This window comes from Melospiza melodia, chromosome Z (genome assembly GCF_035770615.1).
Source record: "Melospiza melodia melodia isolate bMelMel2 chromosome Z, bMelMel2.pri, whole genome shotgun sequence".
Taxonomy (NCBI): Eukaryota; Metazoa; Chordata; class Aves; order Passeriformes; family Passerellidae; genus Melospiza; species Melospiza melodia.
The window spans coordinates 58,470,047-58,495,819 of record NC_086226.1 but is presented as its reverse complement, the minus strand read 5'-3'; the positions used below and the strand labels follow the sequence as shown (position 1 = coordinate 58,495,819).

At 40.4% G+C, this 25,773-nt stretch overlaps 1 protein-coding gene across 1 annotated transcript; it reads right to left on the bottom strand.

Moving 5' to 3' along the window:
• Positions 1-16,722: 16,722 nt before the first annotated feature.
• On the bottom strand, positions 16,723-25,057 carry NXNL2 (nucleoredoxin like 2). The gene is made up of 2 exons (XM_063180187.1): positions 24,719-25,057; positions 16,723-17,316 (listed from the first exon to the last, which is right to left on the bottom strand). The coding sequence occupies exons 1-2, from the start codon at positions 25,018-25,020 to the stop codon at positions 17,148-17,150; spliced, it is 471 nt and encodes a 156-aa protein (XP_063036257.1). The 5' UTR covers positions 25,021-25,057; the 3' UTR covers positions 16,723-17,147.
• Positions 25,058-25,773: the final 716 nt, after the last annotated feature.

Genomic DNA, 25,773 nt, shown 5'->3' with positions numbered 1-25,773 from the left:
GCAGCTGTCAAAGTTCAAATCAGCTGCAGGAGAGGGCCTGATTCCTTGTCACTTTTCCATGGAGCAGATAAATAATTGACTGGACAAGTCTGTTTTTGCTGTGGCTGGCAGTCCAGAGGCTTCCACCAGCATCTGACCTCTGAGTCAATGAAAGCAGAAGGGAAGGGGTGATGGCAGTGTCACTCCTGCATAAGCAGCCCTCCTTGCCATAGAGGAACCACGGAGGTCCACAGGAACCAAGGAACAAGGGTAGAGCACTGAGGCCTCTCTCTACTTTGCTGCAAGAAAATTGTTTTTATAAGTGTTGGCATCACACAGCCTGGCTATGGTTGACTAGAGAATCCATCTCTAAGGAAATGTTAACTGCCCAGGCTCATCCTCATTAGTTTTCAGTTACAGAGAGGGCAATGGTGTCCAGATACTATTGCATGCATTTTGAAACTGGAGTGATTTTTTGTAGTTTTCTTGTTTTAATTTTAAGCTTTGATAGTATGCCACATCTATGCCACATCAATGCCAGAAGCTTCAAAATAGGTCTGGGGGAGTGAGAAGGATAAAACGGGTTAAAATCTGAGAAATAAAATGAAGAAACTCCTCACAACATTCTTGTAGTCCTAGTGGTATTAAACTCTGGGGAATGATAAGGCCAACATCTCCAGTACCCCATCTGAGCACAACAGGTTACCTTTCTTAGATGGTTTCCATGGATTTTGGTATCCTCTCACTTCAAAGCATTTTTCAATTAAAAAAACATTGCCTGTGTTTAATTCACAGTAAACAGCAGCTGTAAGATTTGTTTGAGGTCACAGAGCAAATTAATTTTGGAAAACAGAAAGAAAGTAAACAAGTACGACTATCTTTCTCTCATCACTGGTGCATGCAGCTTTTCCTTAGGAGACAATGGCTCTCACTGTCTCTTCAGTCACAGTACAGATTCTGCATATAAAAAAAATTTTTATATGTTTATTATGTCTATCAATCTATCTAATATCTATGTCTATCTATCTATCTATCTATCTATCTATCTATCTATCTATCTATCTATCTATCTATCTATCTATCAAAATACATAATGGAAACAGTTTTCTCTTTTCATCCCACTTCAGCCCTAGCTTTTAAACCTGAGAATGTCATACACACTGCAGAACATACAGGATCATGAGCTCAATGCTTTTTGTAAAAACTCCCCAAGAAAGAAAAACAACACTTTATTGCTGTAAGTAAGGGTCATGACACAGCTTTCTTATATTCATACTGTATTTTTTAAGTGCTTGCACAGCACAGATCACAAAAATAACAAATCTCCATGAGAATGTGGAGGCTTCATCTTGCAGGCCACTTATCTTGTTAAGGTACTCTAATTAGTCACACTAATCATGATCAACTGTTGATTTTGACTGTTAAGTGTAATCCATCTGATCCATATTCCACAAGATAGCAATGAAATTTGGATGGCTCATGATATTGCATTTACTTCTGCAAGCTCTAAGCAGAGAAGTGATCCTTGGTGCACAAAACACAACAAAGAATTGTCCTCTCCCAAACTTTGTTTTTTTTAAAGAATTGTCCTACACCTTGGATGATGAGGGGTTCTGGAGTGTACACCTGGATGCTAACCCTACTGCATGGATGTCCTCATCAAAAAAGCCCTAAAGCCCAGAGCTGCTTTATCATAGTTAATGTTGCTGGTCTTTCTTTTCCCCAGGAACCTGATGCCAGCTCCCACCCTTCATTCCTCAGGCTCTGATTCCTCTGTAGGGCAATTGCTCTGTTACTTTTCACCAGAAGAAGAATTCATCAGGTAGAGAAGACAAGCAGCTCATTCTCATGATTCAAGTAATGCTCCAGCAAATGGTAGAAACTTATAGGGGCCAAGCCACCAAAATTAAATATCTGGCAGCATGTGTCAGAAAACTATTCCTCTGATGACAAAGCATCTCCTTGTTATCTGTCAATACAACAAGTAATTGAAAATTTCTTTCTAATTTTAACTAATAGGCACTGTCTGTTGTGCTCTACCCACTTTTGCCCAGTGGTGTGCTGTGGCTCACCATCTTGAGGATCACAGCTGCCGCCTCCTTCAGCTGATACCCACCAGAAAGAGAATGTGCTAACTCACACAATACCAGCTGCCAGACACTGACATGTCTTCTGCATCACTCCAGAGGTAACCATTTCCCAGTTATGAATGGCAAGGAGCAGCACAAACCTATCCTGTAGCACAGCCAAACACACTAGCTGTAAGGAGAGGAAGTGGGTAGTGGGTAAAAATTGGGAAGGAACCATCAGTGATGCTTCAGGAGTGGACATGATGAACAGGAGAGAGACAGGACTGAGGTTTGGCAAGAAACAGACTTGTCTCCCTTGTCACGATAGGAAAACTGTGAGTTATGTCACTTATCACAAGGCTGTAATATTTTCGTAAGTTCCTTTTGAAGGATAACGGCACAATTTGTAGGGATCATTGCACGGGTAATAATCAACAGCTTGTCACTGCAGGGATGATCTCTTGTACAGATCTTTTTACTTCAAATGTGCTGAAGAAACAAAACTTCTATCATATTCTTTCATTCTGTGCATGCGTTTTCTCTTTAAAAAGAAGACAAACTGATGTAATTAAAACATTAGAGAAATAAAATTAGAGAAATACTGATGTAATTAAAAGGAACAAAAATGAAATTCAGAGGATTCAGAAACTTAGAACTATAACAATGTACAGCATTTGCAGATCTATCAAATGCATTTGTCTTTTTGATATATATACACCTCCTTTTAAATCATAATTTTCAAGCTATTTCCCAGGTTCTCTGTTTAAAGAAAAGAACTAAGTGCACATTTGAATTCTTCTGCTGAAATCTTTTATCTGTAAAAGGTAAAATGAAAACATGTCAGTTTCTATCATCTAAATGCAAATAAGAGTGACTGGCATATTTATCTGGATTTCTTTCCCAGCAACCAAGAGGTTAATAATAACAGGATCCAATTTTTTTAAAAAAAATCACTTGATTCCAAGTGCCAAAGTGCATTTAGGGTTCCTTTCAAAAGGTTCTGTTTCAAAGCATATCCATGTAGTCTAGAAAAATTACAGTGGCTTAAAAATCATCCAATCAAACCACAGTGTCACTATTTGGACTTTTCTGTTGCCTTGTTTAAATATTTTTACAATAGTATGACCTGCCAAATCTCTGGCTGAGAGGCTCTCATAACCACGTACGTCATGGACTATATTTTTATGACATGGGCAATGTAATCTAGATCTATTAAAACAGAATCCCCCATGTGCAAAACAAAATCTATTCCCAATATATCACACATCCCAAATCTGAACAGGGGTCCCCAAAACTAGAATGCATGCTCTGTGGAAACGGTGTGCTTTAATCCCCAAACACACACTTTACAGTTAAAGCTTCAAGACTGCAAGGGACAGTAATTTAGCTAAGCTGTGTTGGAGACATGGTTTATTTCATGCGAACAGAGGAAGATTTGAAATGTACCTCTTATTCCTTCCCATCATTGTTATTCCAGGTGCAAGGTGTGAGTGTCAGTGACACAGGATGGCTCTTGTGCCCTGCTGCTGCCAGCTGTGTGCCACGCAGTGCATTAAACCTAGCCCAGCTGCCAGGCCCCTGCCTGCCTCAGTCTGCCAGTATTCCAGAGGTGTAACTGCTGAGAGATTGTTTAGCTTTTAAGCTAAACAAGTAGCATTTAACTGCTACTTTTTTAAGGCTGTACTTAGACAAAAAATGAAACTAATAAACAACTGAGGAGCTGCACTTAAGTGGCAGAAAATAACCTTTGCATGTTTTTCAATACATGTAACACACACAAAAAAACCCTGATAAACCAAACCCCAACAAAAACCACCACCAAAAAAAACCCAAAACCAACAAAAAAAAAAAAAAAAAAAAAAAAAAAAAACCCCAAACACCAACAAATGTAACCAAAGGGGGAGAAAGAAGAAAAAAATGGCTCTGTAAATGTGTTCAGTGTCTTTTACCATATTGGAGAACTAAACTAACAAATAATCTCTAGATAAAGCAAGAGAGGAGATTAATGGCAATTGTAACATGAACTCTGTGGATGTTTATGACCCTCCTCTAATCCTTTTAACCATTCAGGTAGCAGAAGATGCTCTGCAGGAGTCTAGAAGGATGTTCAGACAATGGAAACCACAAAGCTGCCCAAAGAGTCCACAGCGTATTGCTCACAGTAGGCAGCAGTGTTCCTTCTCCATCACGCATCTCCATCAGCCACTGAATGCTCCAGAGAGCATCTCCACTGCAGCACATGAATAAATCACACCAGCCAAGACTGCACTGAATGAACATGATCTACAGTGGCTGGAGGAAAGCAGAAAAGGCATCTGTGGGAACATTTTCAAAACACCAACAGTCTGAATTTTCTGATCCCTGAAATACCAAATTAAAACAGGTATCTCAGAGAAAAATTAAATAGTCCAATTTTATTATTTTCTCTGCTTTGGACAGGTGGTTTTGGCTAGTTAAAAAAAAAAAAAAAAAGTTTAACTCAATTAGAATAATGAGAATGCTGCAACACAAACTGGAATGGTTTTTCCCCCCTTGACATCAGGGGTTTAAAACTTGCAGCATGCACATTTTGAGTAAGGGAAAGTATTTATGTAAGCCACAACAGTTGCAATTCTGAAAATTCATCAGTTTCTACAGTTAGAAAGAGCTGTGTCAAAACAGAAGGCCTGGAGCCAGGAAGCTCTGATACCTAGCCCTGGACGTGACACACACTCACTTGGATAATTCACGTAGTCTCAATCCCAAAACATATTAAAGGCTTCCTGCGAGACGCAGGGATGTAGCACTGGCATGGATTTCTGCTGAGATGTTTCTTCTGGAACACCATTTATCTTTCCTGCTGCTGTGGTGAAGAGAGAATGATGGGGAGGAGTTGGATGTTGCAATATTGTGCTTGCGCTGCTGACAGGCCAGATGGCAAAACAACTGGTATCACTGGAATGGACAGTGTTGCTAATTTGTCCTGCGTGCCTGCAAAGGCAAGAGCAAAAACCAGCTGTAAAGATTGCACTTTTTAAACAGACAGGTACACGGGGGAGAGGTAGGGCATGACTGACTCACCTTGGGTTCGAAACAACGAACTCATAGTTTGTTCCTGATATATACGAAGAGCTCTTACAGCAGGTTATTGAAACATGAGGTTGATTTACAGGGCAGCTTTGGCACTGATGATTTGCCAAATCACTGAACAGTAATTACCCTCTTCTTCCTCACAACTTTCCCCCCCACAGCTCCACAGCTCCTCTTCAGTAACAATTACACAAGACCACGACTCCTGTTCCTCTGCTTGATAACTGTATTGTTTAAGGATAGCCCGCCAGCACTAATGTCTGAAGCTGATTTCCTCAAACAAATCTACATAGAAAGTAAATTATGACATTTCAAAGGAGCACACAAGTTCAGGACTCACATAATGACAGATAATTTTGGAGCTTGCAGTGCCTTTGCCAGGCAACAGTCTCCCAGTTACTAGTATTTCCTCTGCCAGCAAATGGTAGACCCGTTATTGCAGATTAACAGTCACAATGCTAAATAGGTCCATTTATATGAGAACAAGGCAGCAAACTGAGCGCGGATCGGTCAGCAGAGGGGGCAATGCGTAGGCTGGCAGAGCTCTGGAGCGCTCCGGGACTGAGGGATGGAAAATAGGGATGACATTGCCCTCTCGTGGGAAAAGGCTGAAGTGGAAAGCAGCGGCGCCGCAGCCGCCTGGGGCCGGCAGGGTTTGTTAATCCCGCGAGCCTCGTTACAGCAGGCGCTTAAACCTCCTGACGTTTTCCTTCCATATGCTCAGGTCATTCAGAGTTGAGAATGTGTGGCATGCTACAGGACCAGGATTAAATCTTTACCAAAAAGTTCACTGTGTTGGCTAAGGATATAACTATGAGGATATGGCTCAGAAGCATCCCCTTGAAAGCCAGATATCTGGGGTCAGGACTTTCTTTTCAGAGAGAACAGAGTGAAAAGCTTAAAAAAAAAAAAAAAAGTGTTTTAGCCTAGGAGCCATGACACAGAGCTGTGCCACTGACAGTAAAATCCTGCTAAGACCACTTTGTTTTAAAAATATCCCCTCTGTTCTGTCTGCAAGCAGTTCAGTTCACATCTCCTAAAAGCATAATTCATACTGTACAGAGTGTTGGGATGGAGGTGATTTTTGGTTTATGTCAGAGGATTTATAAATTATTGTGGATTGTATCGAAAAACATGTTACAGAGTGGGTTACTGTCCAGCCATGACAGTTGTGGACATTTGAAATGCGCTGTCCTGAGGAGTTACATTTTATAAAGAAAGTTGATTTTGATTTTTGCTCAGATCTCTTCAGAGAATCTTGTAAAAGATGAACAATTCAACAGTTGGGATGAAGAAGAATGAGCAAAAGCAAGAAGGAGGAGACAGGTTGAGGACAGGAAGACTGAGGACAACTCAGCTTGGTTTTGCCTTAAAGAAAGCAGCAAATTACTGGTGCCCAGGTAGGTTTCTGATGTCTACATGGTTGCAAAGACAAAAAAGCAGGACAGTTTCAGGAAATCTTTATGAAGGAGGCACCCAGGCCTACAGGTGGGTCAATGTTAATAGCATATATAGGATTGTTGTAGTAAGCATGGCTGCCAGAATATTGTCCATTAATAAACATTCTATTCTCAACACAAGAAAAATATTCCCACCACTTGTCATCCACTGTGGGAAGCAGCTATTAAGAACCCCAGCAAAACTATAGAGGAATAAATTAAACTAGATATGTTCTGGGTTTAGAAGGGCTTGTTTTTCTTCTATTTTCCATATATATCCAAATATGCATACATGTACATGTATGCATGCATGTACAAATGTGGGTAGCAACTGCAATGACTAAGTAAAATCTTACTCCCTCAAAGTCTTTGTTCAAACTGTCTCAATTTCAAGTTGTTTGGGATGGAGGACACATGAGGAGAGAACAAGCCATACCTTGTTGATACACCAAGCAGTGCTTTGAAGATGGAACTGGCTGTTGTAAAGGTGAGATGGGCAATAAGAGATTGCACTCTAAGGTGAGATGTACGCTCTAACTGATCAGTGCACACAGAAAGAAACTATTCAGACAGTTTGTCTTTCAGGATAACACAACAGAAAAGAAGGCAAACACATGTTTTGTCACATCTCTGTCCCACAAACCTTAGAATGCCTAGTTGTCTGAGTGAATGGAGTGGAGCAGCTGTTCCAATGTAACCCCATCCCTCCTGGACCCTCAGGTAACATGCAGCCTCCACTCCTGCTCTGGTCCCAGTTTGTCCTAAGACTTCCAGTGTATCCCAACTCAGAATTATATGGTTGCAAGAAAAAAAAAAATCTATTCCTCCTGCTCTGGATGGTTCCACTCCTTTCACATCTCCCTAAATTCCTCACCCTAAGCTGGGCATCTTCCCTTGCCTTCTGTCCCCAGCCTGAGGTCTCTGTCCAGAAGCCAGTTGGTGCCTGCTCAGCTTCTCCTGCTCTGCTGGCACAGGTACAGCTGCTCTCCCTCCCACACGAATACTCTAGCTCCTTCTTTCACAGGGGCTAAAAACCACAGGCATGAACTGCTTTTACCAGAAATCTGCCCGGACAGGACACTGAGAGCAGGAGAGAAGAACATGTCCTGGAAAAGTGGACGCAGTGGCCACAGAACAAGAGGATTCAAGTATGTCTAAGAAAATCAGCCAGCACTCCTGTCTCTTTAAATGGGCTTGGAAGGTACTTGTAGTGACTGTGCATCCTTCCTAGGTCCTACATTGTGTCTGGTGTCATGTATGCTGTGGAACTTCACCATATTTCTCACAGTAAATGTTCTTTTCCTATACTGCAACTATACATTTTTTCTTGTAGTAAGTATTCTCTCTCCTTTTTCTTTTTTAGGATATATGCACATTTGTTGGTGTAAGCATCTAACACAGCTTGTTATGGTGCCATTTTTCATTCATACTTCTCTTAAGAGAAAAATACAGATTTATAAAGGCTCAAGCTTATTTAGCAATTAAAGCTACAGGCCTTTTGGCTATTCTATCCAAATATTTCAGACCAAGGAAGTGCAACTTCTCACAGTCTCTTACAAACAACTTCTCTAACTGAAAAGCCACTATGATTTGTGAATTATCTGTAGACTTTTTACCACAATTGCGCAATGAGTCCCTGGCTGTAGTTTGGTAACCACTGGCTTAGGAATCAAATCATACCACAATTTGCATTCAGGTCCTGGCATTCCTGCTACAAAATTCACAGGAGACTTTTCCAGACATTTCCATTGTGTCTTGTTTTCTCTGTCATTAAATTAATATAGATTACATCAGCTGCTTCCCAGGAGTGTTGGGATGACTGGAGTTGTGATAGTGGTGAAACATGGGTGGATGTGATCAGAGAGGCACAGAGTGCCATTATTAGATTTTGCCATTCAATAAACCCTTCCAGAGTAAGATTTCAGCAGAATTTAAGGAAAGAAGACTAGGAAATTTTAAAAAAAAACAGCCAATGACCAAAGAACAAAGAATGCTCATCATCTTTCATTAAACTAAGTATTTTTAAAAAATTACCTAACAGTCACAGAAAACCAGCAGATCCACCTACAAGAGTTGTGTAGAAGAAAATAATTCTGTCTTTTACTGGTGCTTTATCTTCCATGAAGCTGGATAATGACATAGTCTTTCAAAATGTTTTAAAAAGCATAACGCTTTAGCCATTTTTGCTTGTGAAATTTTAAGCGTCTCCCTGCCTATTTTACAGCTTTTCAGACTCTAATATTTGGAAGGAAAAGCTTGTTTTACAAGACTAAATTAAAACATCAATTGCTTTATTGTTTCTCGTATCAGATCATTTTTCCCAGTGGGCAAATCCTATTGTTTATTTGGAAAATAAACCTTAAAAATCTCACCTGTAGTTTGCTATTTTTCTTGTGCTTACTAGTTTCTATTTGTGAATCTATTTCCTGGTTTCATACTAAAAGCAATTCCCTTCCATTTATTTTTGCAGTTATGAGTCCTAAGAGAAAAAGCTTTCTGCTTCTTACCATTGCTACTTCCATCAATTTGCCTTTTCTGTTATTCTTGTATCTAGCAACACAGTTCAAAATTTCCACTTGGTGCAAAATAATGCAAGAATATTGTTGTTTCACACTTGCAATATCCAATTAAAAGAATCATAATTTCTGAGCATGTGGATCAAATTGCTGATGCTCGTACATTTTACATGGGAATAATGGCTTCTTTGCTACACTGCAGGACCTATTTTAAAATGTATTTTCTTCTGAAACTGTGGTTAATGTTTATGTAAATTGTAGAAATGTTCTCAAAGAGAAAGAGGGCATAAGCTGAGAAAATGGTGTCCCTGGAGATCAATGTAATGATTGTGGTGAGATCAGTGCCAGGGAGAAATAAAAATTTCTGTGCTGTGGTGAAAACCTTTCTTCAATTATTTAAATCTCCCTTAAATCCTATTTTTAGAACTAAATTTAATTTAAATGGGGCAATGGACCTTGTTCAAGCATAAGGGAGAATTTCTCTTCAAGAATCTGTCTGGTCTCATTTGGACATCTGAGCATTGCAGGGATGTGCATGAATGTGATTTAGTTTTTCTCTGGAGACAATCACCTGCCTGAGACAGTGGTGATGAGCTAACTTTCGGAGTACTCTCTACAATTTCATATATGCCTGTGACTAATAATGTGTTATCCTCTGAACTAGAAAGAAAGGAGGGGAGTGAATAAAAAATATTAAATGTTAAATTAATTTTAAATAGAAGCACTGCTTTACCATTGCCTTGGTTTTACACACAGAAATGTATTTCCTGCTATGATAAACTAAAAGGATGAGAAACCTGAAAAACCTCAGTTCTGCCTATTTAAATCAGATACTTACATAGGTATTGAATTTTTAACTTAATTTTCTATCCTAACTTCCAGATTGTAACTGGTCTAACTTTATATGTTCAGTTTTTACAGGGGAATCCATTTTTTTCTTTTAACATGCATTGTAACTCACAGTGAATACAAATAAAAGTCTGCTAGATTATCTCTTACTATGCATAAAATTTTAGGAGACAGTGTACTTCAATATAAAAGGGTAAGTAGAAAAGTGATAAATATGGATGACAAAAACTGGATAAACAAGTGGAAAAATAAAGATTTCATGCTGAAAACTGGCAGTTTTTCAGCATAAAACTACTAGGCGAGGGATAAATCCTGCATTAACTGACCCTGTGTTTAGCGAGTTGGTGAGATTAAAAAAGCCTTTTTCCTGAGTCCTCAGGAACTGACAATCTCTTCTCTAGATAAAGCATTTAGGTGTTCAGAGAGGAAACTGAGCATCTTACAGCACCTGAAGAGGCAGAGTTTCCTTACATGGCCTTAGCACAGAGCAAGGAGAGGGAGAAGGTAACAAATACATTTTGCAATCTTTTTGTTCCTTGGCTTTCCCTATAACAGGACTAAGCCTGTCTCTTTGTTGCCATTTGATGAGGATTCAAGCTTGGATTCTGTTGCTGGATTTTGGCTTCTCTGTTCCATGCAGAAACAGAGGGGTACGTCTGGTCCCTCCATTCTTCACCGCTGCTTGTAGTTTGAGCTACTCTTGGCCTTTGGTCCACAGCAGCAGATAGCAGCCTGAAGGCCAGGTTAATAGCATCTCCAGGGTAATACCTGGTCTCCTCCTCCTCTCTCCCTCCTAGTCAGGAGCAGCTGCTGATGGCTGTGCCTCTTGCTAGCTTGCATAACTCTCAAACACCCACTCCCTTACTATTTTAAGAAGAAGAGACCCAGCCATGTTCCCCTTCAATAATCACCTGAGCTCTATCCAGCATGATAATTACACCACCCTCATGAAAGACAGAAGAATGCTTCTGGAAGCCCAGCAATATTGGATTATCTTCATAATAATGCAGCTGGACTGTAGCAACAAATTATTTGTCGATAACTACAGTTTGTCAACAACAAACAGCTGAAAATAAACTGTGGCAGAACCAGACTGCACTTGAAGTTCCCACCAAGTTCTCTTCTTTATGCTCTCACAGATGAAACAAATACTTTCTAACATAGCTTCAAGAGCCCTCTCTTTTATACTGCATATTATGTTTTGGCATCTGACCACTAGACAAGTTGTTCTAGGTTGAGATTGAAGATAAATACCTCAAAACAATATCTTCCTTCAAAGGTCAAGTGTATCATGACTTTTTAAAACACATCTGGTAAGCAGATTACAAACCACAGCTCAATTTGTGAGCAAGAAACATTCTGCATGGACTCAAGAGTTGAGTGGTCAGAAATTTCCAAGCTTAAAGTACAACAGAACACAAATCACTAAGAAGTTCCCATTAGAGGCTACTAGAGGCCTATTAGAGCCTAGGAGGCTATTGTGCATTCTTACACAAAATACCTGTCATACTGCAAACACAGTCTACTTCACAGATTCTCATCAGGCAGGAGGTTATTTCAACAGCTGTAGGGCAGAAAGGAGAAAGGTTCAGTCCTCCATCAGTACAAACCATGGCATACCACAACTCTACTGAGGTTTACATACATTTACAGGAAATACACACTGCTGTGAAGGGGAGCAGAGCAGCATCTTTAAAAAAGGGAAATGTGTTTCAGCAGATGTACTCATTTCTTCCCGATAACCCAGAAACTGCATCCATGCGAACTCACAGCCCTCTGTCCAGCTTCTCCATCTGTGTTGCTGCTGTGTCCTTTTGACCACACCAAGGCCTGCTTTCACATACTGGCCAGAAAGTAGTTTTGGTTTGGACATTGCTAGAAGATTCAGACAAAGTTGATGCTTAGTCTCTCAACTTGAGCAAAAAGTCAAAGGTTTGAAGTTTTGAAATTTATTACCATCTAAATGAAGGGGTTTGGGGCGGGGGGGTTGTTTTGGTCAATCTTGGTCATTTTTAAAGAACGTCACACCATCTTGAATGTAGAATGACTGAAACAAATACAGTAGAATTTTACTGTCACAACCCCACACTTGTTCCAGCCAAGTTCCAACTTCAAACCAATTTCAAACTTCTTTCATGGTGTTACAACTAGTTCAACATCAAGCAGTTAGTTCTGTCTTTGTTCTTTTCACATGTGGGACACTTCTGCCTTGGTCTCTGCAGCTGGTCTCTCCCTCTGCACCACAAACAGTAAAATCCTCCATATACTCAAAATCTTGCATGGCCTTAAATGTGCAATTTTTTGAATTTCTCTTGGAGGAGGTGATAACATGTCAACTTTGAATAGATATGGAGATATTGTTAATGTGAATACTCTTCTAATGATAGGTGTTAGTTAAGGTACCACTAAAAGCAGCACTCTTCATAAGCACAAGTAGCTGCCGCACGTCATGTTGATCCAGGGAACCGAGTATGTGTTTTTCAGTGTTGATATACAAAGTCAGGACTGGGTCCCCAGGATACAATCAAGATGTCTATTCATTCCCCTTGCCTGCCCTTCATTCTCTGGTCTCTTCACCAGATAGGACTATATGTGGTAGCAGCTTTATGAGGTTTTAGAGAGGACATATCTAGATGTAGACCATGGAATTTTGCTTTGGTGATGCCAACAAGATACAGCTGCATTCCAATTTATGCAGACTGCACTGGGTCACAAAATGTGTATACATTGGCATTGCATCAGCACACCTGGAGCTTCAGAGCACCCTTCAAACATGTCAACCTTCAGAGATGGTATTCAACGGGTTATTGTGTATTATACTGGGAGAAGCCAGTGGCAGAGAGACAGAGTTCCTTGCACAATGAAATAGACATTATAACCCCCAATGTGCCACTTAAGGCTGGCAGTATTGCTATTAATTTCCAAGTAAGAAATAAACATAACCAGGAGATTGCTGCATAAATGAAAAATTACTAAAAACATCCTCTGCTATGCTTAAACAGGCATGCTATCTGTTGAAGAGAACTTAAGGCTTTGACAGTCCTGCTAGGGTGCCTTTCAAAACCAAACTGAAGCTGCTGCCAAAGAAGAGAATCTCAGTAAATGGCCTTGTTCTGGGACAAAGCCCCACTTATTCAAATAAAATAACTTCCTTTGAAAACAATTTTGATCCAAGCATAAGAGTATTAGTAAATTTTATGTTTTCACGGGAAATGTGCCCTCACATTACACTTGGAAAAACAGTAATCGCTGAAAAATACATCCTTGGATGTCCTGCATGCACTTAAGGTTATTTGTACAAGAAGGATTGGGGAGTTTTGGCTACTGCCTACATAAAATGGTTGTTTATTGTTCTAAGAATCTATTGATTTGTCAATGTCCTACAAATCCAAGTAGTCAGAGTTACTGGAACAGCCAGAACAAACACTTCCAGGACAGTGCTTATATCTATTTACAACCTGCCTACAACTTCTGTTTATCTGTTTGAATTGTTAGGGCTCCCATCTCAGTTACTGCCCAGAGAGAAGTCTACATAAGAACACCCCCGTGCCAAGTTTCTTTAAGTTCTCCTTGAAGTATTTCTTTGGGACTATACCACTATGCTTAAATGCAGTGTTTTTGGATAGAAATAGCACCTTCCATAGCAAGTTCTTCACCTGACACTGACAGCATTAATTGATATCAGAAAGTCATGAGACTGATCATTGAACTTCATCTGCTAGAGAAATTTAAATGACATTGAGGAGGTGAAAGGCTTAAAAGTGTTTCTCTTTGGTATTGGACATTTATATGTCCATCTTCACAGAAACTACAGAAAAAATTTATGGTTGCCCTTTTATGAATATTTCCTGCAGAAAGAACTAAACTCTTATCTGGTTTTAAGAAAAAACTCAGCTGTACAAAAGGCAAAACAAGGCTGTGCACAGGGTGGAAATGAAATGAAAAGCAAAAATAAAACCCTGTCATGTGTGTACCAACTACTACTTGTGTCCTTCAGAACAGCTGTTTGCAGTTCAGATTTAACTCATACTTCAGGAAGAACTACTGAGATTTTGCATGTACTCTCAACTGAGAAGAAAAGTAAAAGATTTAGTGTTAAAAATGCATATCAAGATATCATGACAGCATTTCAAGGAATTTTCAAGTACGTACTCTAGGTTTTTTTCTTCAGCCCAAAATATCATAATTGAAGAGTTTAGGTGAATAAACAGAGATTTAACACCCCCTTCCCCCCTATTTTTAAGCACATACATTTAAATACATCATAATACTATTAAAGTTTGAAAACAGCAGCTCTGGAGGAGGAAGAAGGAAAGGTTTTTTGGGAGAAGGGTTAAGGAATAAAAGGAATAAAAGATTAACAAAGAGAAAGATTATTATTGCCTTTTTGATGTTTATTTCATGTCTGAATTTGCCACCCTTTCTGCTTTGCCTCTTCCTAAAATAAGAGTCACAGGACAGCCCGCAGCACTCACCTGCAGCAAGTCTCTACAAGATTCAGGCTATTTATCAATTCACAAAGTATCAACTTACAATCCTTGCCAATTTTCATAGTAAAGTAATTGTCCATAAAGCCTACAACAAATTCAACACCACTGGTTCTTAGCAATTTTAGCATATATCAATCCATAAATTATTTACTAATAATGGACAATATCTTGTCCAGTGGAATTAGGAAGAATGCTCCTCTTCTTTACTTTTTTTTCAGTTGACTCCTTTAAAAAGGTGCAGCATCAACCAGTATCACTATGCTGCTGCCTATTGTTGCATTTTTAAAATGAGGGGTTTTTTCCTCACTCCACTGAAAAAGTACTGATACTCACTAATATTCAAGGTGACTGTGACTAAATATAGAGTGTAGAAAGTCATCAGTGAACTGAAGAATAATTTAAGAAAGTTAAAGGGACAATTCTGTACATTCTAAGATGAGTACACTGAGAGTTCCATTTCCAAAGAACACACATCCCAAGTAATAATAAGCTTACAGCTGACCTACTAGGATTTGCTTCTCTAATTTCACAAGGTATTGCTAATAAGAAAATATTTTCCACTACTCTGTACTTCATCTAAGTCAAATATGGATTATTTTAGCACTGACAAGGAAAACAATTTTCTGATATTCCAAACACTGATGAGCAAAACCAACAGTCCTTGACTGAAGTCACACCAAGCTTTTTACAGCGTGTATATCTTTGTTTCGTCATTATGAATTTTTAGCTGAATTTTACTTGGAACTTTTGTTACTCAAAGGCCCTAAGTCCATCTCTGTTATAAAATACTGAGTTCTTTCATATATGTGCATATAGACAAACAAGAATCAAGATATCAATCATCTTGAATCAAGATATCTTGGCTGAAGTAATGCCTGATATCTGATAATAGGGTGCAGTGGATATTTTTGCTATAAAAATTGTTCCACATTCAGGTAACCTATCTTCAAACTTCTGGAAAAACTTTGATAATTGTTTTTCTCATCTTATATTTGAAATACATCTGCTATTAGGTGGTTTCAGAACAGCAGGGAGAGCTCACATCTCACTTGCACAAAAATTTCCTAAGGAGCTTTTCCATTTATTAGGAAAGACCATGAATACTAATATGGTGAGATGGCACAAATTAGAAATTGTCTGTGTATACCCAGATGCAATTTTTGAAACAGCTAAAAGGAGCACAGCACTCACAGCTCTGATGATTACTTTCTAGAGTGATTATTTTCCATTTAAAAACCAGTTTCTCTGGTGTACTTGCTTCTTACCTACTGTGAAGTACACACGACTTTTTACATTTCCACTCTTCAGACAATTTTTTTTCACACACAATTAAGTTCAGACCCTCTTTGTTAAGTTTTCTCATGGTAAGGCAAACGTACCTCAACAAATAATAGAGATAATGGTGGATGGGATCAGCAAGGCAATAACTGCAGATGGGAGACATCACAATCAATGTTTTGTTTTAAGGCTGAGGTGGTGACCCTTCATGCAAAGAACTGTCTGCAGAGGAATCAGCACTCTCGGGTGCCTCACTGAATGCCTCTACACTAATGCACATAGCCCAGGGGGTGGACAGGCAGTCACAATTCTGGGTGCAGCTGGAGGACTGTGATCCCCTTGGGGTCGCAAAAAGATTTGTGGGGACAATACACACAACTGGAGTGCTACAATTGGTGGATGCAGGCTCGCTTGCTCCAAATTGAGTCAGCCAGACTTCAAGTGTTAGCAGCATAAGTGCTTGTAATGGAAACAATAACAGCTCTGTTAAAGTCCTTAAGTTCCAATCAGCAAACATTCAGCTTGCATGGGAAGTGGGTTTTTTTGGCTCATTGATTGCGTGAATGTCTGGGCTGGGACGCCAACCACGAAGAGACAGCAAATCAAGCTGTGCTTTAGATACAACATGAACATTCATCAGAGAGACCTGGTCTCATTGTTGATGTTTGCTTCTACATATTTTGGCAAAATAAAAGATAGAAAATGGTTTCTTCTTAACCTGACTGATGTTAACTTGGGTGCTAACATAACAGAACCATGGAATGTCTTGTGTTGGAAAGGACTTTAAAGATCATCTAGTTCCAATCCTGTGGAATTGGAACTTAGCTTATAGCTTTTAAAACCCATGGTTAAGGAAAACTGAGCAGAACTACAAATAAATATAAATAAATCCCATAAAAGTAAAATAAAATATATTTAAAAGAATATTAAAATTATATTTCTTCAGTACTGACAAGCAAATATGTTCTATTTAAAAGTCATGGCATTTTCTGATTATTCTTGTTAAGGTAGATAAGGAAATACATGAGACATATTTCATAAACAGTTATTTATTAAAGCAAACAGTTTCATTTTCTTAACAAAATGTGCTAATCACCTAAAAAAAAGTCATCAATAAATAGTTTTTTTGCATTCATTTTTACTGTGTTGACTTAGCAAAGTAAGTGTTTGCATAGGTTTCAAAGGTTTCAATTATTACTGTCTAAACAGCCGATTCTTCTGAAGTTCTTTAGTATTATTTGGAACATTGTGCTTCATATTAAATATCACAGATAGAACAATACAACAATAATTGCATTTTATGACACTGGAATAGCTGGTTTTCAAGTCAAATCCAAAATTTGTTTACAAGCAAAGGTAAATAGGTCTTACCCTTCTCATTCTGAACAAAGCAAGAGTCTTTTCAGAGTTCTACCAACTTTTCCACTATGCCTTTTCTTGCTTTTATTTGTCAACATTTTAGCTAGAAAAATTCTGAAAGATATCTGCACCCTCAAGCCAGTTCCGGAAACAGGACAGCCCTTTGTCTCTGATCTGCTTTCTTCCCTTGTCAGTAATGACTTCGCCAGTTTGTTTCACAATCACCAGTTTAGGAATTGCTGTTATGTTGTATTTCTTCTTCAGATCACTGTGGGAAAAAATGAAAAATAAAACACACCATTAGGAGCATTTTAAGAAAACCCCTAGTGTCTTTACAAAGGCTACTCTGGCCAGGACACATGGGAGAGCAGAAGTGATGAGTGCCTGGGCTTCCCCAGAGTTTGAGGCAGAGCACTGGGCATGTCAGGAGATGAACAAGGCTGTAGCTGGAAGCCTACACAGTGAAAGGTAGCTCTGAGAGTTAAGAGAGCTCCAGCATCCTTCCTGTAAATGCTCATCACTGCTGCCTGCAGTTTCCACAGGAGCAGAGGCTCTTGGAGATGTAAAAGATGTCCATAGAAGCAAAGTCTGATATACTCTTCCAACTGTTTTTTTACTAGCCCAAAACAGATGTAGTTCTGGGTCCATTTTGCAGCCCAGAAGGATCTCACTTAGATTAGTATTATGTTGCTGGCTGGTATTTACAAATGAACGGAGACGGGGCAAATTTGAACCAGTGTCATGAGCTACTTATTCAGCACTTTCAGTCTCAGTACATTGTTAGGACAATGGAGACAAGATGTTAACAGTTCTCTGATTTAAATGAAATGCTAATGAGTTATTACATTAGAGCATAGCATAAAACTATCTCAACTTAAATTTCAGCCAATCACACATAGAGCAAAACATATCGACAAGAATTCTATCTAATCATATGAAACACACGTAATGGTAGCTAATACAATAGCTTGTTCATGAGAGACAAAGCACAGAGATCTATTTATACTAACCTTCTAAAGATATACATTAAATAACCTTGTTGCAATCTATGAGGCCAGTTCTACAGAAGTCTATTGTGCTATTTGTCACGTCTGCTCTACTACTTAAAAAACTTTTCGCTGTATTAGCAATGTTCACAAAACTTCGACTTGAAACTTACCCTTTTTAACTATTTTCTCAAAACTCTCTAACTTTATAAATCCCAGCAGTATTTGATATTCATTCCTCTACAAATACACTTGAGTGTCCCATAGTGCTACTTCCTGCAATCACCATTAAGGAAAGCATGATACACCATCTTTTTGTGTAAATGGAAGAGACTGAAGATACTCCTTAAACTCCCTCAGAGAAACAAGCCCTATACAGACAGAACAGTGAGCAATCAAAATATTTGGAATAAGAGCCACCCATCTGTGTGGCCAGAGAAAAAAATTTCAACACCTCCTCTGCACCTTTAGAAGAACCAGAGGACAGACACAAAACAGGCAGTAACAGAACAGCCAAATTCCAAAACACTAACAACATCTCTCTCAAAGCATACTTAAAATGATAAATGGAAATATGCTGCCTGAGCGGCATCACCACAAGCAAGAACATTTGCTGTATGAGGTTCAAACACCACAGAAATTTGAGTAGGAAAAAAATGCAGACATTGCTAAAAAATGCTTGACACTAATACATAGACATTCTCAATGATTTCCTGGGAGGAAAAAAAGCACTGAAAAATAGGACTTAAGTGAAATACTGACACAGGTAAGGCATACCTGAAACGTGCCCTCCCTTCTCTATTTTTCCTTAAGAGAAGAAAAATCAACAGGTGAAGCAAACTCTTCTGCCATTTTGTTGGCTGAGCAATAATGCAGAAAATACTATGGAAGCAGCAATAATGTGTATGGACCAGGTTTGCTTCCTCAGAGAATTGTGATGTACAAGGAATCAACAAACAATCCCCACAGACCTTCCCAAAATCTGCTAAAACAGGTGAAAAAAACACATTCCAAAGCAAGTATGCATAGAAGCCATGTAAAACTTGTTATAGGTAGATAATGAGACAATTGGCTTTCACAATTAAGGGATGACTATTGTGTGAGTATTAAGAAACGTTTTAGTGATGTATAGTTATGTTATTGGAGTTTAGATGTCCTCTGTTCTTCCCATAACTCTCTTTCCCCCTGCCCTGTATTGTGACCATCAGACAGCCTGGGTTGTCTATGTGGTAAATAGGTATGATTCGTGCTGACAAAATTGAAACAGTAATCAATATTGATACAGTAATTAATATTTGGAAATAATAAAACAGTTAAAAGGTGTAATGCCAAGAAAGAAAGGGAGAGGAGGGGTTCCACCCCCCACACCCCCCCCTTTCCTGCAGATGTGCAAGGCAGGAAAAAGCAAGAGATAACAGTTACTAAAAATTAACAGAAAGAAAGGAAAATCTGGTTGGGTCCCAGGAAAATGCTAATTATATGAGATTTATTGCTTTGATGCTTAAATATAATATTATGTTAGTATTGGCTTATATTATACTAGCTCAGTGCGCATATGCACTTTAATTCACAGAGGTGAGTTAAAGGACATCGAGGAAGAGGAGAGGCTCTCATCAGAGATGACCCCCAAAGAATGGTGCGACCACCTAAATGAGTGGTGGAGCATGTGTGTAAAGGTAGTGATGAAGGCAGGGGTAGAAGTGTGATGAATCAAAAATGGGAGGAGATGGCATTGACACATGGCATAAAAGGGGGAATTTTCACTTGACAAGCTCGTACGTGAGGTGGCAGGGATCCAAGGACCCTGCACTCCATACCCCACACAGTTGTTTTTTTTTGCTTATGCGCTATTATTGGAACCAAACTATCCCCTGTTTTAACCAAATTATATTGTCAATATTTCAAGTGTATCCAATTTTATATATTCTAAGCTATTCAATTAAAGTTGCTGCTACATTTAATATTGTTTGGGGTTTTTTGATGATAGGATAATTGGGCAAATACAACATCTAGGAGAGGTAAAAGAAGGCTGCACATGTGCCCCTTGCATGGGGCAGTTGGGAATGGAAAAGCTTGGTGCTTAGGGGGGCAGCATGGCAACACCGGACCTCCAATCCAGTTACAAGAAAGAAGTCTCCACTGATAAATGGCAAAGAGGAGCTGACTGACAGACTTTGGGAGGGGCTGGGCTGGCTGATGCAACACCCAGGGGTATAAAAGACAGAGCATCCATCTTGAAGATTACCTGGCTACGTGGTTTGCACATGTACCATGTAGCCAGCGCTGCAGGTTTTTCCTTAGGCAGTCCTTTGTTGTATTTTAGTTAAGGTTTAATAAACCTTTTTAAATTTTCAAAGTTAGCAGCTGTTTCTCAAAACCTCATACCACCTGAATGACAGACAAGATGGGTGGAAGACTTTTGGTTCAGTGAACGATAAACACAATTGTATTAATCACAGACAGAGCCCTAGGAGACTGAAGATATGGAATTTGTTATGGAACTGGAATCTTACACGTTACTTTCCTAAGGGAATGCATATATCCAGCCCAGCATGGCACCTTGTTCAGACAGCCTTAGGGCAGAAGGTTGCCTGCATCACACCAGACTGAAGCGTGCACAGATTTTGCTCACATTTGTGCGCAGCTTTCAAGATCGGTGGACCTGAAGAAGGCTTAGAAAGAGTTCTGCAGACAGTGCTTCTTAATGACTGTGTACATAGGCACATGTGCTTACAAAAATGACTTTTTAAAAGTTATTAATATTATTCTCTCTGATAGGGACCAAAAATCTCATGATTCACCTCCACAAGCCACATATGTCCCATGGGACTAACTCCAATGGCAACTCATGCTATCATTAAACCATAAATAGAAATAAAAACCCATGACATTAAGACTGAGGCAAACTGGAAGGCATAGCCATTGTTAGATCTTTTTATTCTTAAGAGAAGGTTGGATGAAAGTTTCTGAGAGCACAGATTTTGTATTTCTAGAAAATACTGACATTAGCTGGGAGATAATTTTCTTCACAGCACCGTTCACGGTGCGTGCCAAAACAGCACTGAATACCACACAAGTAATTTAGCTATTGCTGAACAGTTTTTATGCAGCACCAGGGCCTTTTCTGCGTCTTGTGCTACCGTGCCAGTGAGTAGGCTAGTGGTGCACAAGAATCTGTGAGGAGGCAGAGCTGGGACAGCTGATCTCAAACGATCAAAGGATGTTCCATATCATGCAACACTATGATTAGCTGTAAAAGCTGAAGAAAGAAGGGAGGAGGGATCAATATTCAGAGCCAGGAGATTTATCGTCCCATGCAGTCATTACAGGATGAGGCTATCCTGTGCTGGAAGCTGTTAAAATATCCATCAGTGAATGGGAATTAGTGAATGAATTTCATATCTTGCTTCGCCTGCGTGTCTTTACTTTTGCTTTATCTATCAAACTGTTTTTATTTCAACCTGTAAGTGTTCTCACTTTCACCGTCCACATTCCCTCCCCGTCCCGTGGGGACAGGGAGTGACCCAGCAGCCATCTGGGCCTGGCTGCCTACCCAGGCTGAGCCACAGCACAGGTATCTTTATGTAAGGGTTTAAGAGCTATGGGCAAGAGCATTCCTGAGATGGAGACAACATGGGGCAGATATAATATAATATTGGGAACATAAATGGTAAATTTTATACACATGTGTAATGTGATATCTGAAAACACCTGAATTATAACAGTTTTCACTTGGAAATGCTGTCATGTGAAAGGGATGGGCTCCTTGCTCATCTGCTTCTAGTAGTATGGCCTGTAATACAGCTGTAAGTATTTTCTTTTAGCTGTGAAATTTCTGCATTGTTAAATCTTAAGTCATAAGCATGCACGTCACATGCTTGGGATTCAGTTTTAAAGTGTCTGCTGAGATTTTGCAATAGCAGTCTAAAAAGTCTAAGAACTAAGCAATTGCTCTTAACTGCTTAGATACTTAACATTATTCTATCTTTGGTTTTTAACAACCCATCCTCCCCAGTATTTCTGCCCGTGCCAATCTACCCTCGTACATAAAGCTTCCTAATATAAAATGTACATATAACCTTTTCATTTTCTTTTTATGGGCATTTTCCATAATTCTAATTTTTACTGAGCTGTACAGGCCAACTCAGTAAATACCTGCCTACCTGGAAGCCTGCAAGAACTACTGTACACACCAGGCACTCTCACAAAAACTGATGCTTTTCATCACAAGGTTCAGTACAAACACAGCAGTATGTCTTTGTGTGCCATTATCAAACATCAGTCCTATTTAACACCCTTTGCTCTTGATGTTCTGTCCAACATCTGCTTTTCCTCTCTACTAACCTCCTTTCTCTTCCAAGCGTTCACTTCCTACCAGGCTGTCTTCACACTCCACTTCAAGAATCAAAATACTGTGCCTCAGGCAACAAAAAAAATTTACACCAACCTCAGACAATAAAAGGATCAGGAGCAGTATTTCCCATTACTCATGCCACAGACCACATAGGGTAGTAAAGGTGCAGTCCCACCTCTGGGAAATAGCCAGGACTGACAGCATGGAAGAGCCTGGAGATCCTGCTTTGAATTCAGTATTCTGTTTCTCTGAAGGTAGGCTTGACACTGCAGTGTTAGGCTCTACACAGTACAAGAATGAATGCTGGCTATTTCTTAAGAAAAATTAATCACCAATGCTTCTGTTCTTGAAAAGTATTTTGGATGGCACACTTAAAATTGGCTCTCTTATGTCTAGAAGAGACATCAGTCTATGCTGCAATTATGTACCTTAAACACTGAAGCAACCAGCTAGGATATCTTAACGTCACTGAAGATATTAAATGCCTTCTTTACACAGTCAAAAACAATAGCCAACTCAATTAATTGCAATGGAACTTTAAAAATAATAATGAAATTTAAAATATTAATAATACAATTATCTTACCCATTTTTTAAAAATTATATTCTTAAATAGAACTAGTACCTAGCCAGAATTATAGTTTGGAGTAGTGACTACACATCTGCACTAAGTCTACGATGATTCACCAGTACCCTTGACACCAAACTACCAGTTAATCCAGTCTAAGCACCTTGAACAGCTCCACACAGTCCTTCATTGCCACACACAAGAAACAACTCCAAAAACATGGCTGGTTCATATCCCTCTCCATTCTGTTCTTCAGTAACCACTGCGATCTCACATCATCTGGCAGGACAAGCCATGATGATGTGAGATCATCACGGCTTGCCCAGTGAAGGGCATTACAGGATGCCACACAAAAGCCAATTAAACGATCTCTTTGCCTCCACTCTGCATTGAGCAAGAGCAGTCAGAAATAGACCTCTAATCCACAGAGGATGAAGCTGTAAGTACATTCCCATGGGCCATGCCAAACAGCTTGCTGGGTGTGGGACTTCAAGGGCTGCAATTCCTGATGGAAATTTGCCTGCATTCTATCATGCTTAGTAGATATCAAATACAATTACTGCCTGGGAAAATTTTGGAGAACTATGCAAAACAATATTTAAGTCAGTGGAGAAAAGGTCTAACATAAATTGGTAGTGGGCATCCAGAAATGAGCCAGGAAAGGATGAAATTGTTCCTGACTTTAAGTAATTTGCTCTTGAGTTTGTCAAACTGCACTGAAAAAACAACATTAGCCAACATGCTCCATGTTGACTGAGTAGCTGGGGTGTTACACACCAGGTAGCATACTAGGATGGATCTAGAATTAAAAGGAAAGATAGAAGCTACTAGAAGCACTAGAAATGATTCCTTTCTTAAAATAATTGATTTGGCTGCAAGTTTTATTACCCAATCTCTATTTAAAAGTCATATTACCCTCTTGACTGGTACCACCTGGAAAAAAAATTTCTACAATCAACTCATTTAAAGAGAGGGGGAAAAAAAATCTCTTTATCAATATTTACATGTATTTCAAGTCTCCAGTTACAGGCATTTCAGTAACCCTGAACATCTTACTTGTCCTCCTGTAATCCCAGTCTATACTTATAGGAGCTAAATCAGATTTCTGAAAGTCATCCAAATGAGGCTCCATCCTTGACTAAGGTCATCAAAACACTTCTTGGTATCATCCTTCACCCTGTTACTTACACACATGCCCTCTCCTTTTGCTGTTTTCATGAGCAAGCTGCCTACAGGAATGTCACTTTGGAAACGGAGCAGCACAGGAGTTCTACACCCCACTACCAGGTGCAGCGCGCCACCGCTAAACTCCAGCTAATACTGAATCTGTGAATTCTTCACAGTTTCCTCTACTCGAAGTAGTTCAGTTACAAGTTTTGCTGCGTCTTCCTTTGCCTTTTTCCCAGAGCACTAACCTAGGCAATGCAGACCAACCTTAGTAACAATTACCGCCGTGCTGAAAAGCAATCACTTGATCCTCACTTGCCATTCGTTTTTACCTCACTCATCTCTTTAACACATGGGGTCTTTACTCTCTGAACTCTCGTTCACAGACCTTTTCGCTTATAAGGGAGGTGCACAAGCCCGCGTTCTTTACGTGTGGGACGGGCTAAAACCCGCGAGCGAGCAGCCGCGGCTGCCGGGGCTCCAGCGCTCCAGCGGGAAGGCAGGCGCGGCACAACGGGGCAGGGGCGGGGGTTCGGGGCACCTGCGGTACTGGGGCTGTCCGAGGGCAGGGCCGTTGGGGGGCCGCCGCTACTCACTGCTTGTAGGGGTCGTGGAAGGGCAGCGCCAGCCAGTCCCCGTGCATGGCGCGCATGTAGCCCAGCATCTCCTCGGCGCTGTGGTCGGAGGAGATGAAGACGACCTCGAAGGGGGCGGGCGGCTCGCTCTCCTCCAGTAGCTCCGTGTAGAAGTCGCAGAGGACGGGGGTGAAGTCGCGGCACGGCGAGCACCAGCCGGCGGAGAAGTACAAGCCCACGACTTTGTTCTGCAGGGCCTCTTCGGGGTCCACGCTGCGGCCGTCCTTGCTGACCAGGAGCCGCCCGCTGAACACATCCACCATGCTGGCACGGCCGCGGGCCCGAGCGCTCCCCGGGGACCCTCCCTCCTTCCCCCAGCGCCGCGACACGGCCGCCACCACACGGTCACCACACGGTCACCACACGGCCACCACACGGTCACCACACGGTCACCACACGGCCACCACACGGTCACCACACGGCCGCCGGGCCTTGGCAGCGCCGCCGCCGCCTCTTTATAGCGCCCGCCGCCACAGGGCCCGCCCCGCGCCCCGCGCAGCCCCGGAGCGCGGCCCCTTCCCCCGAGCGCCCCCTCCTGGCGCGGGAGCTCGGTGCACCCCGCGGGTGCTCGCGGCGCCGAGCTTGCCGGAGCTCCAGCCGCGGCCCCCTCAGCGCGCCGCGGAGCTCGCCGCCTCTCTCCTGGAGGTCTGGCCACCAGCCTCAGCAATTTTGACAATAAAATTTTTATTATCAGGCGTCCTGCACTTTCTTTTTTTTGGTAACATGAAAATTATCTGAATTCTGGATATAAAAGGGGCTGTCTATTCTCTGTCCCAGTAGATAAGAGGAATTCTCATATTATTCCAGCGCACTTATCGTGTGTTTGGGTTGAATAATGATTTTTTTCCTCCAGCTGACACTGAGTTAGAAATTAATAAAAATTGTATTACAAATAAGAAATCTTTTTTCCTGCCTAAAGCAAACTGCAAAAAACGGAAATGAAAGATGATTTGGTGGTAGGGCTATTAAATTACAGTTTAATTAAAGGATCACGATGGGATCATAATCAAACCTGG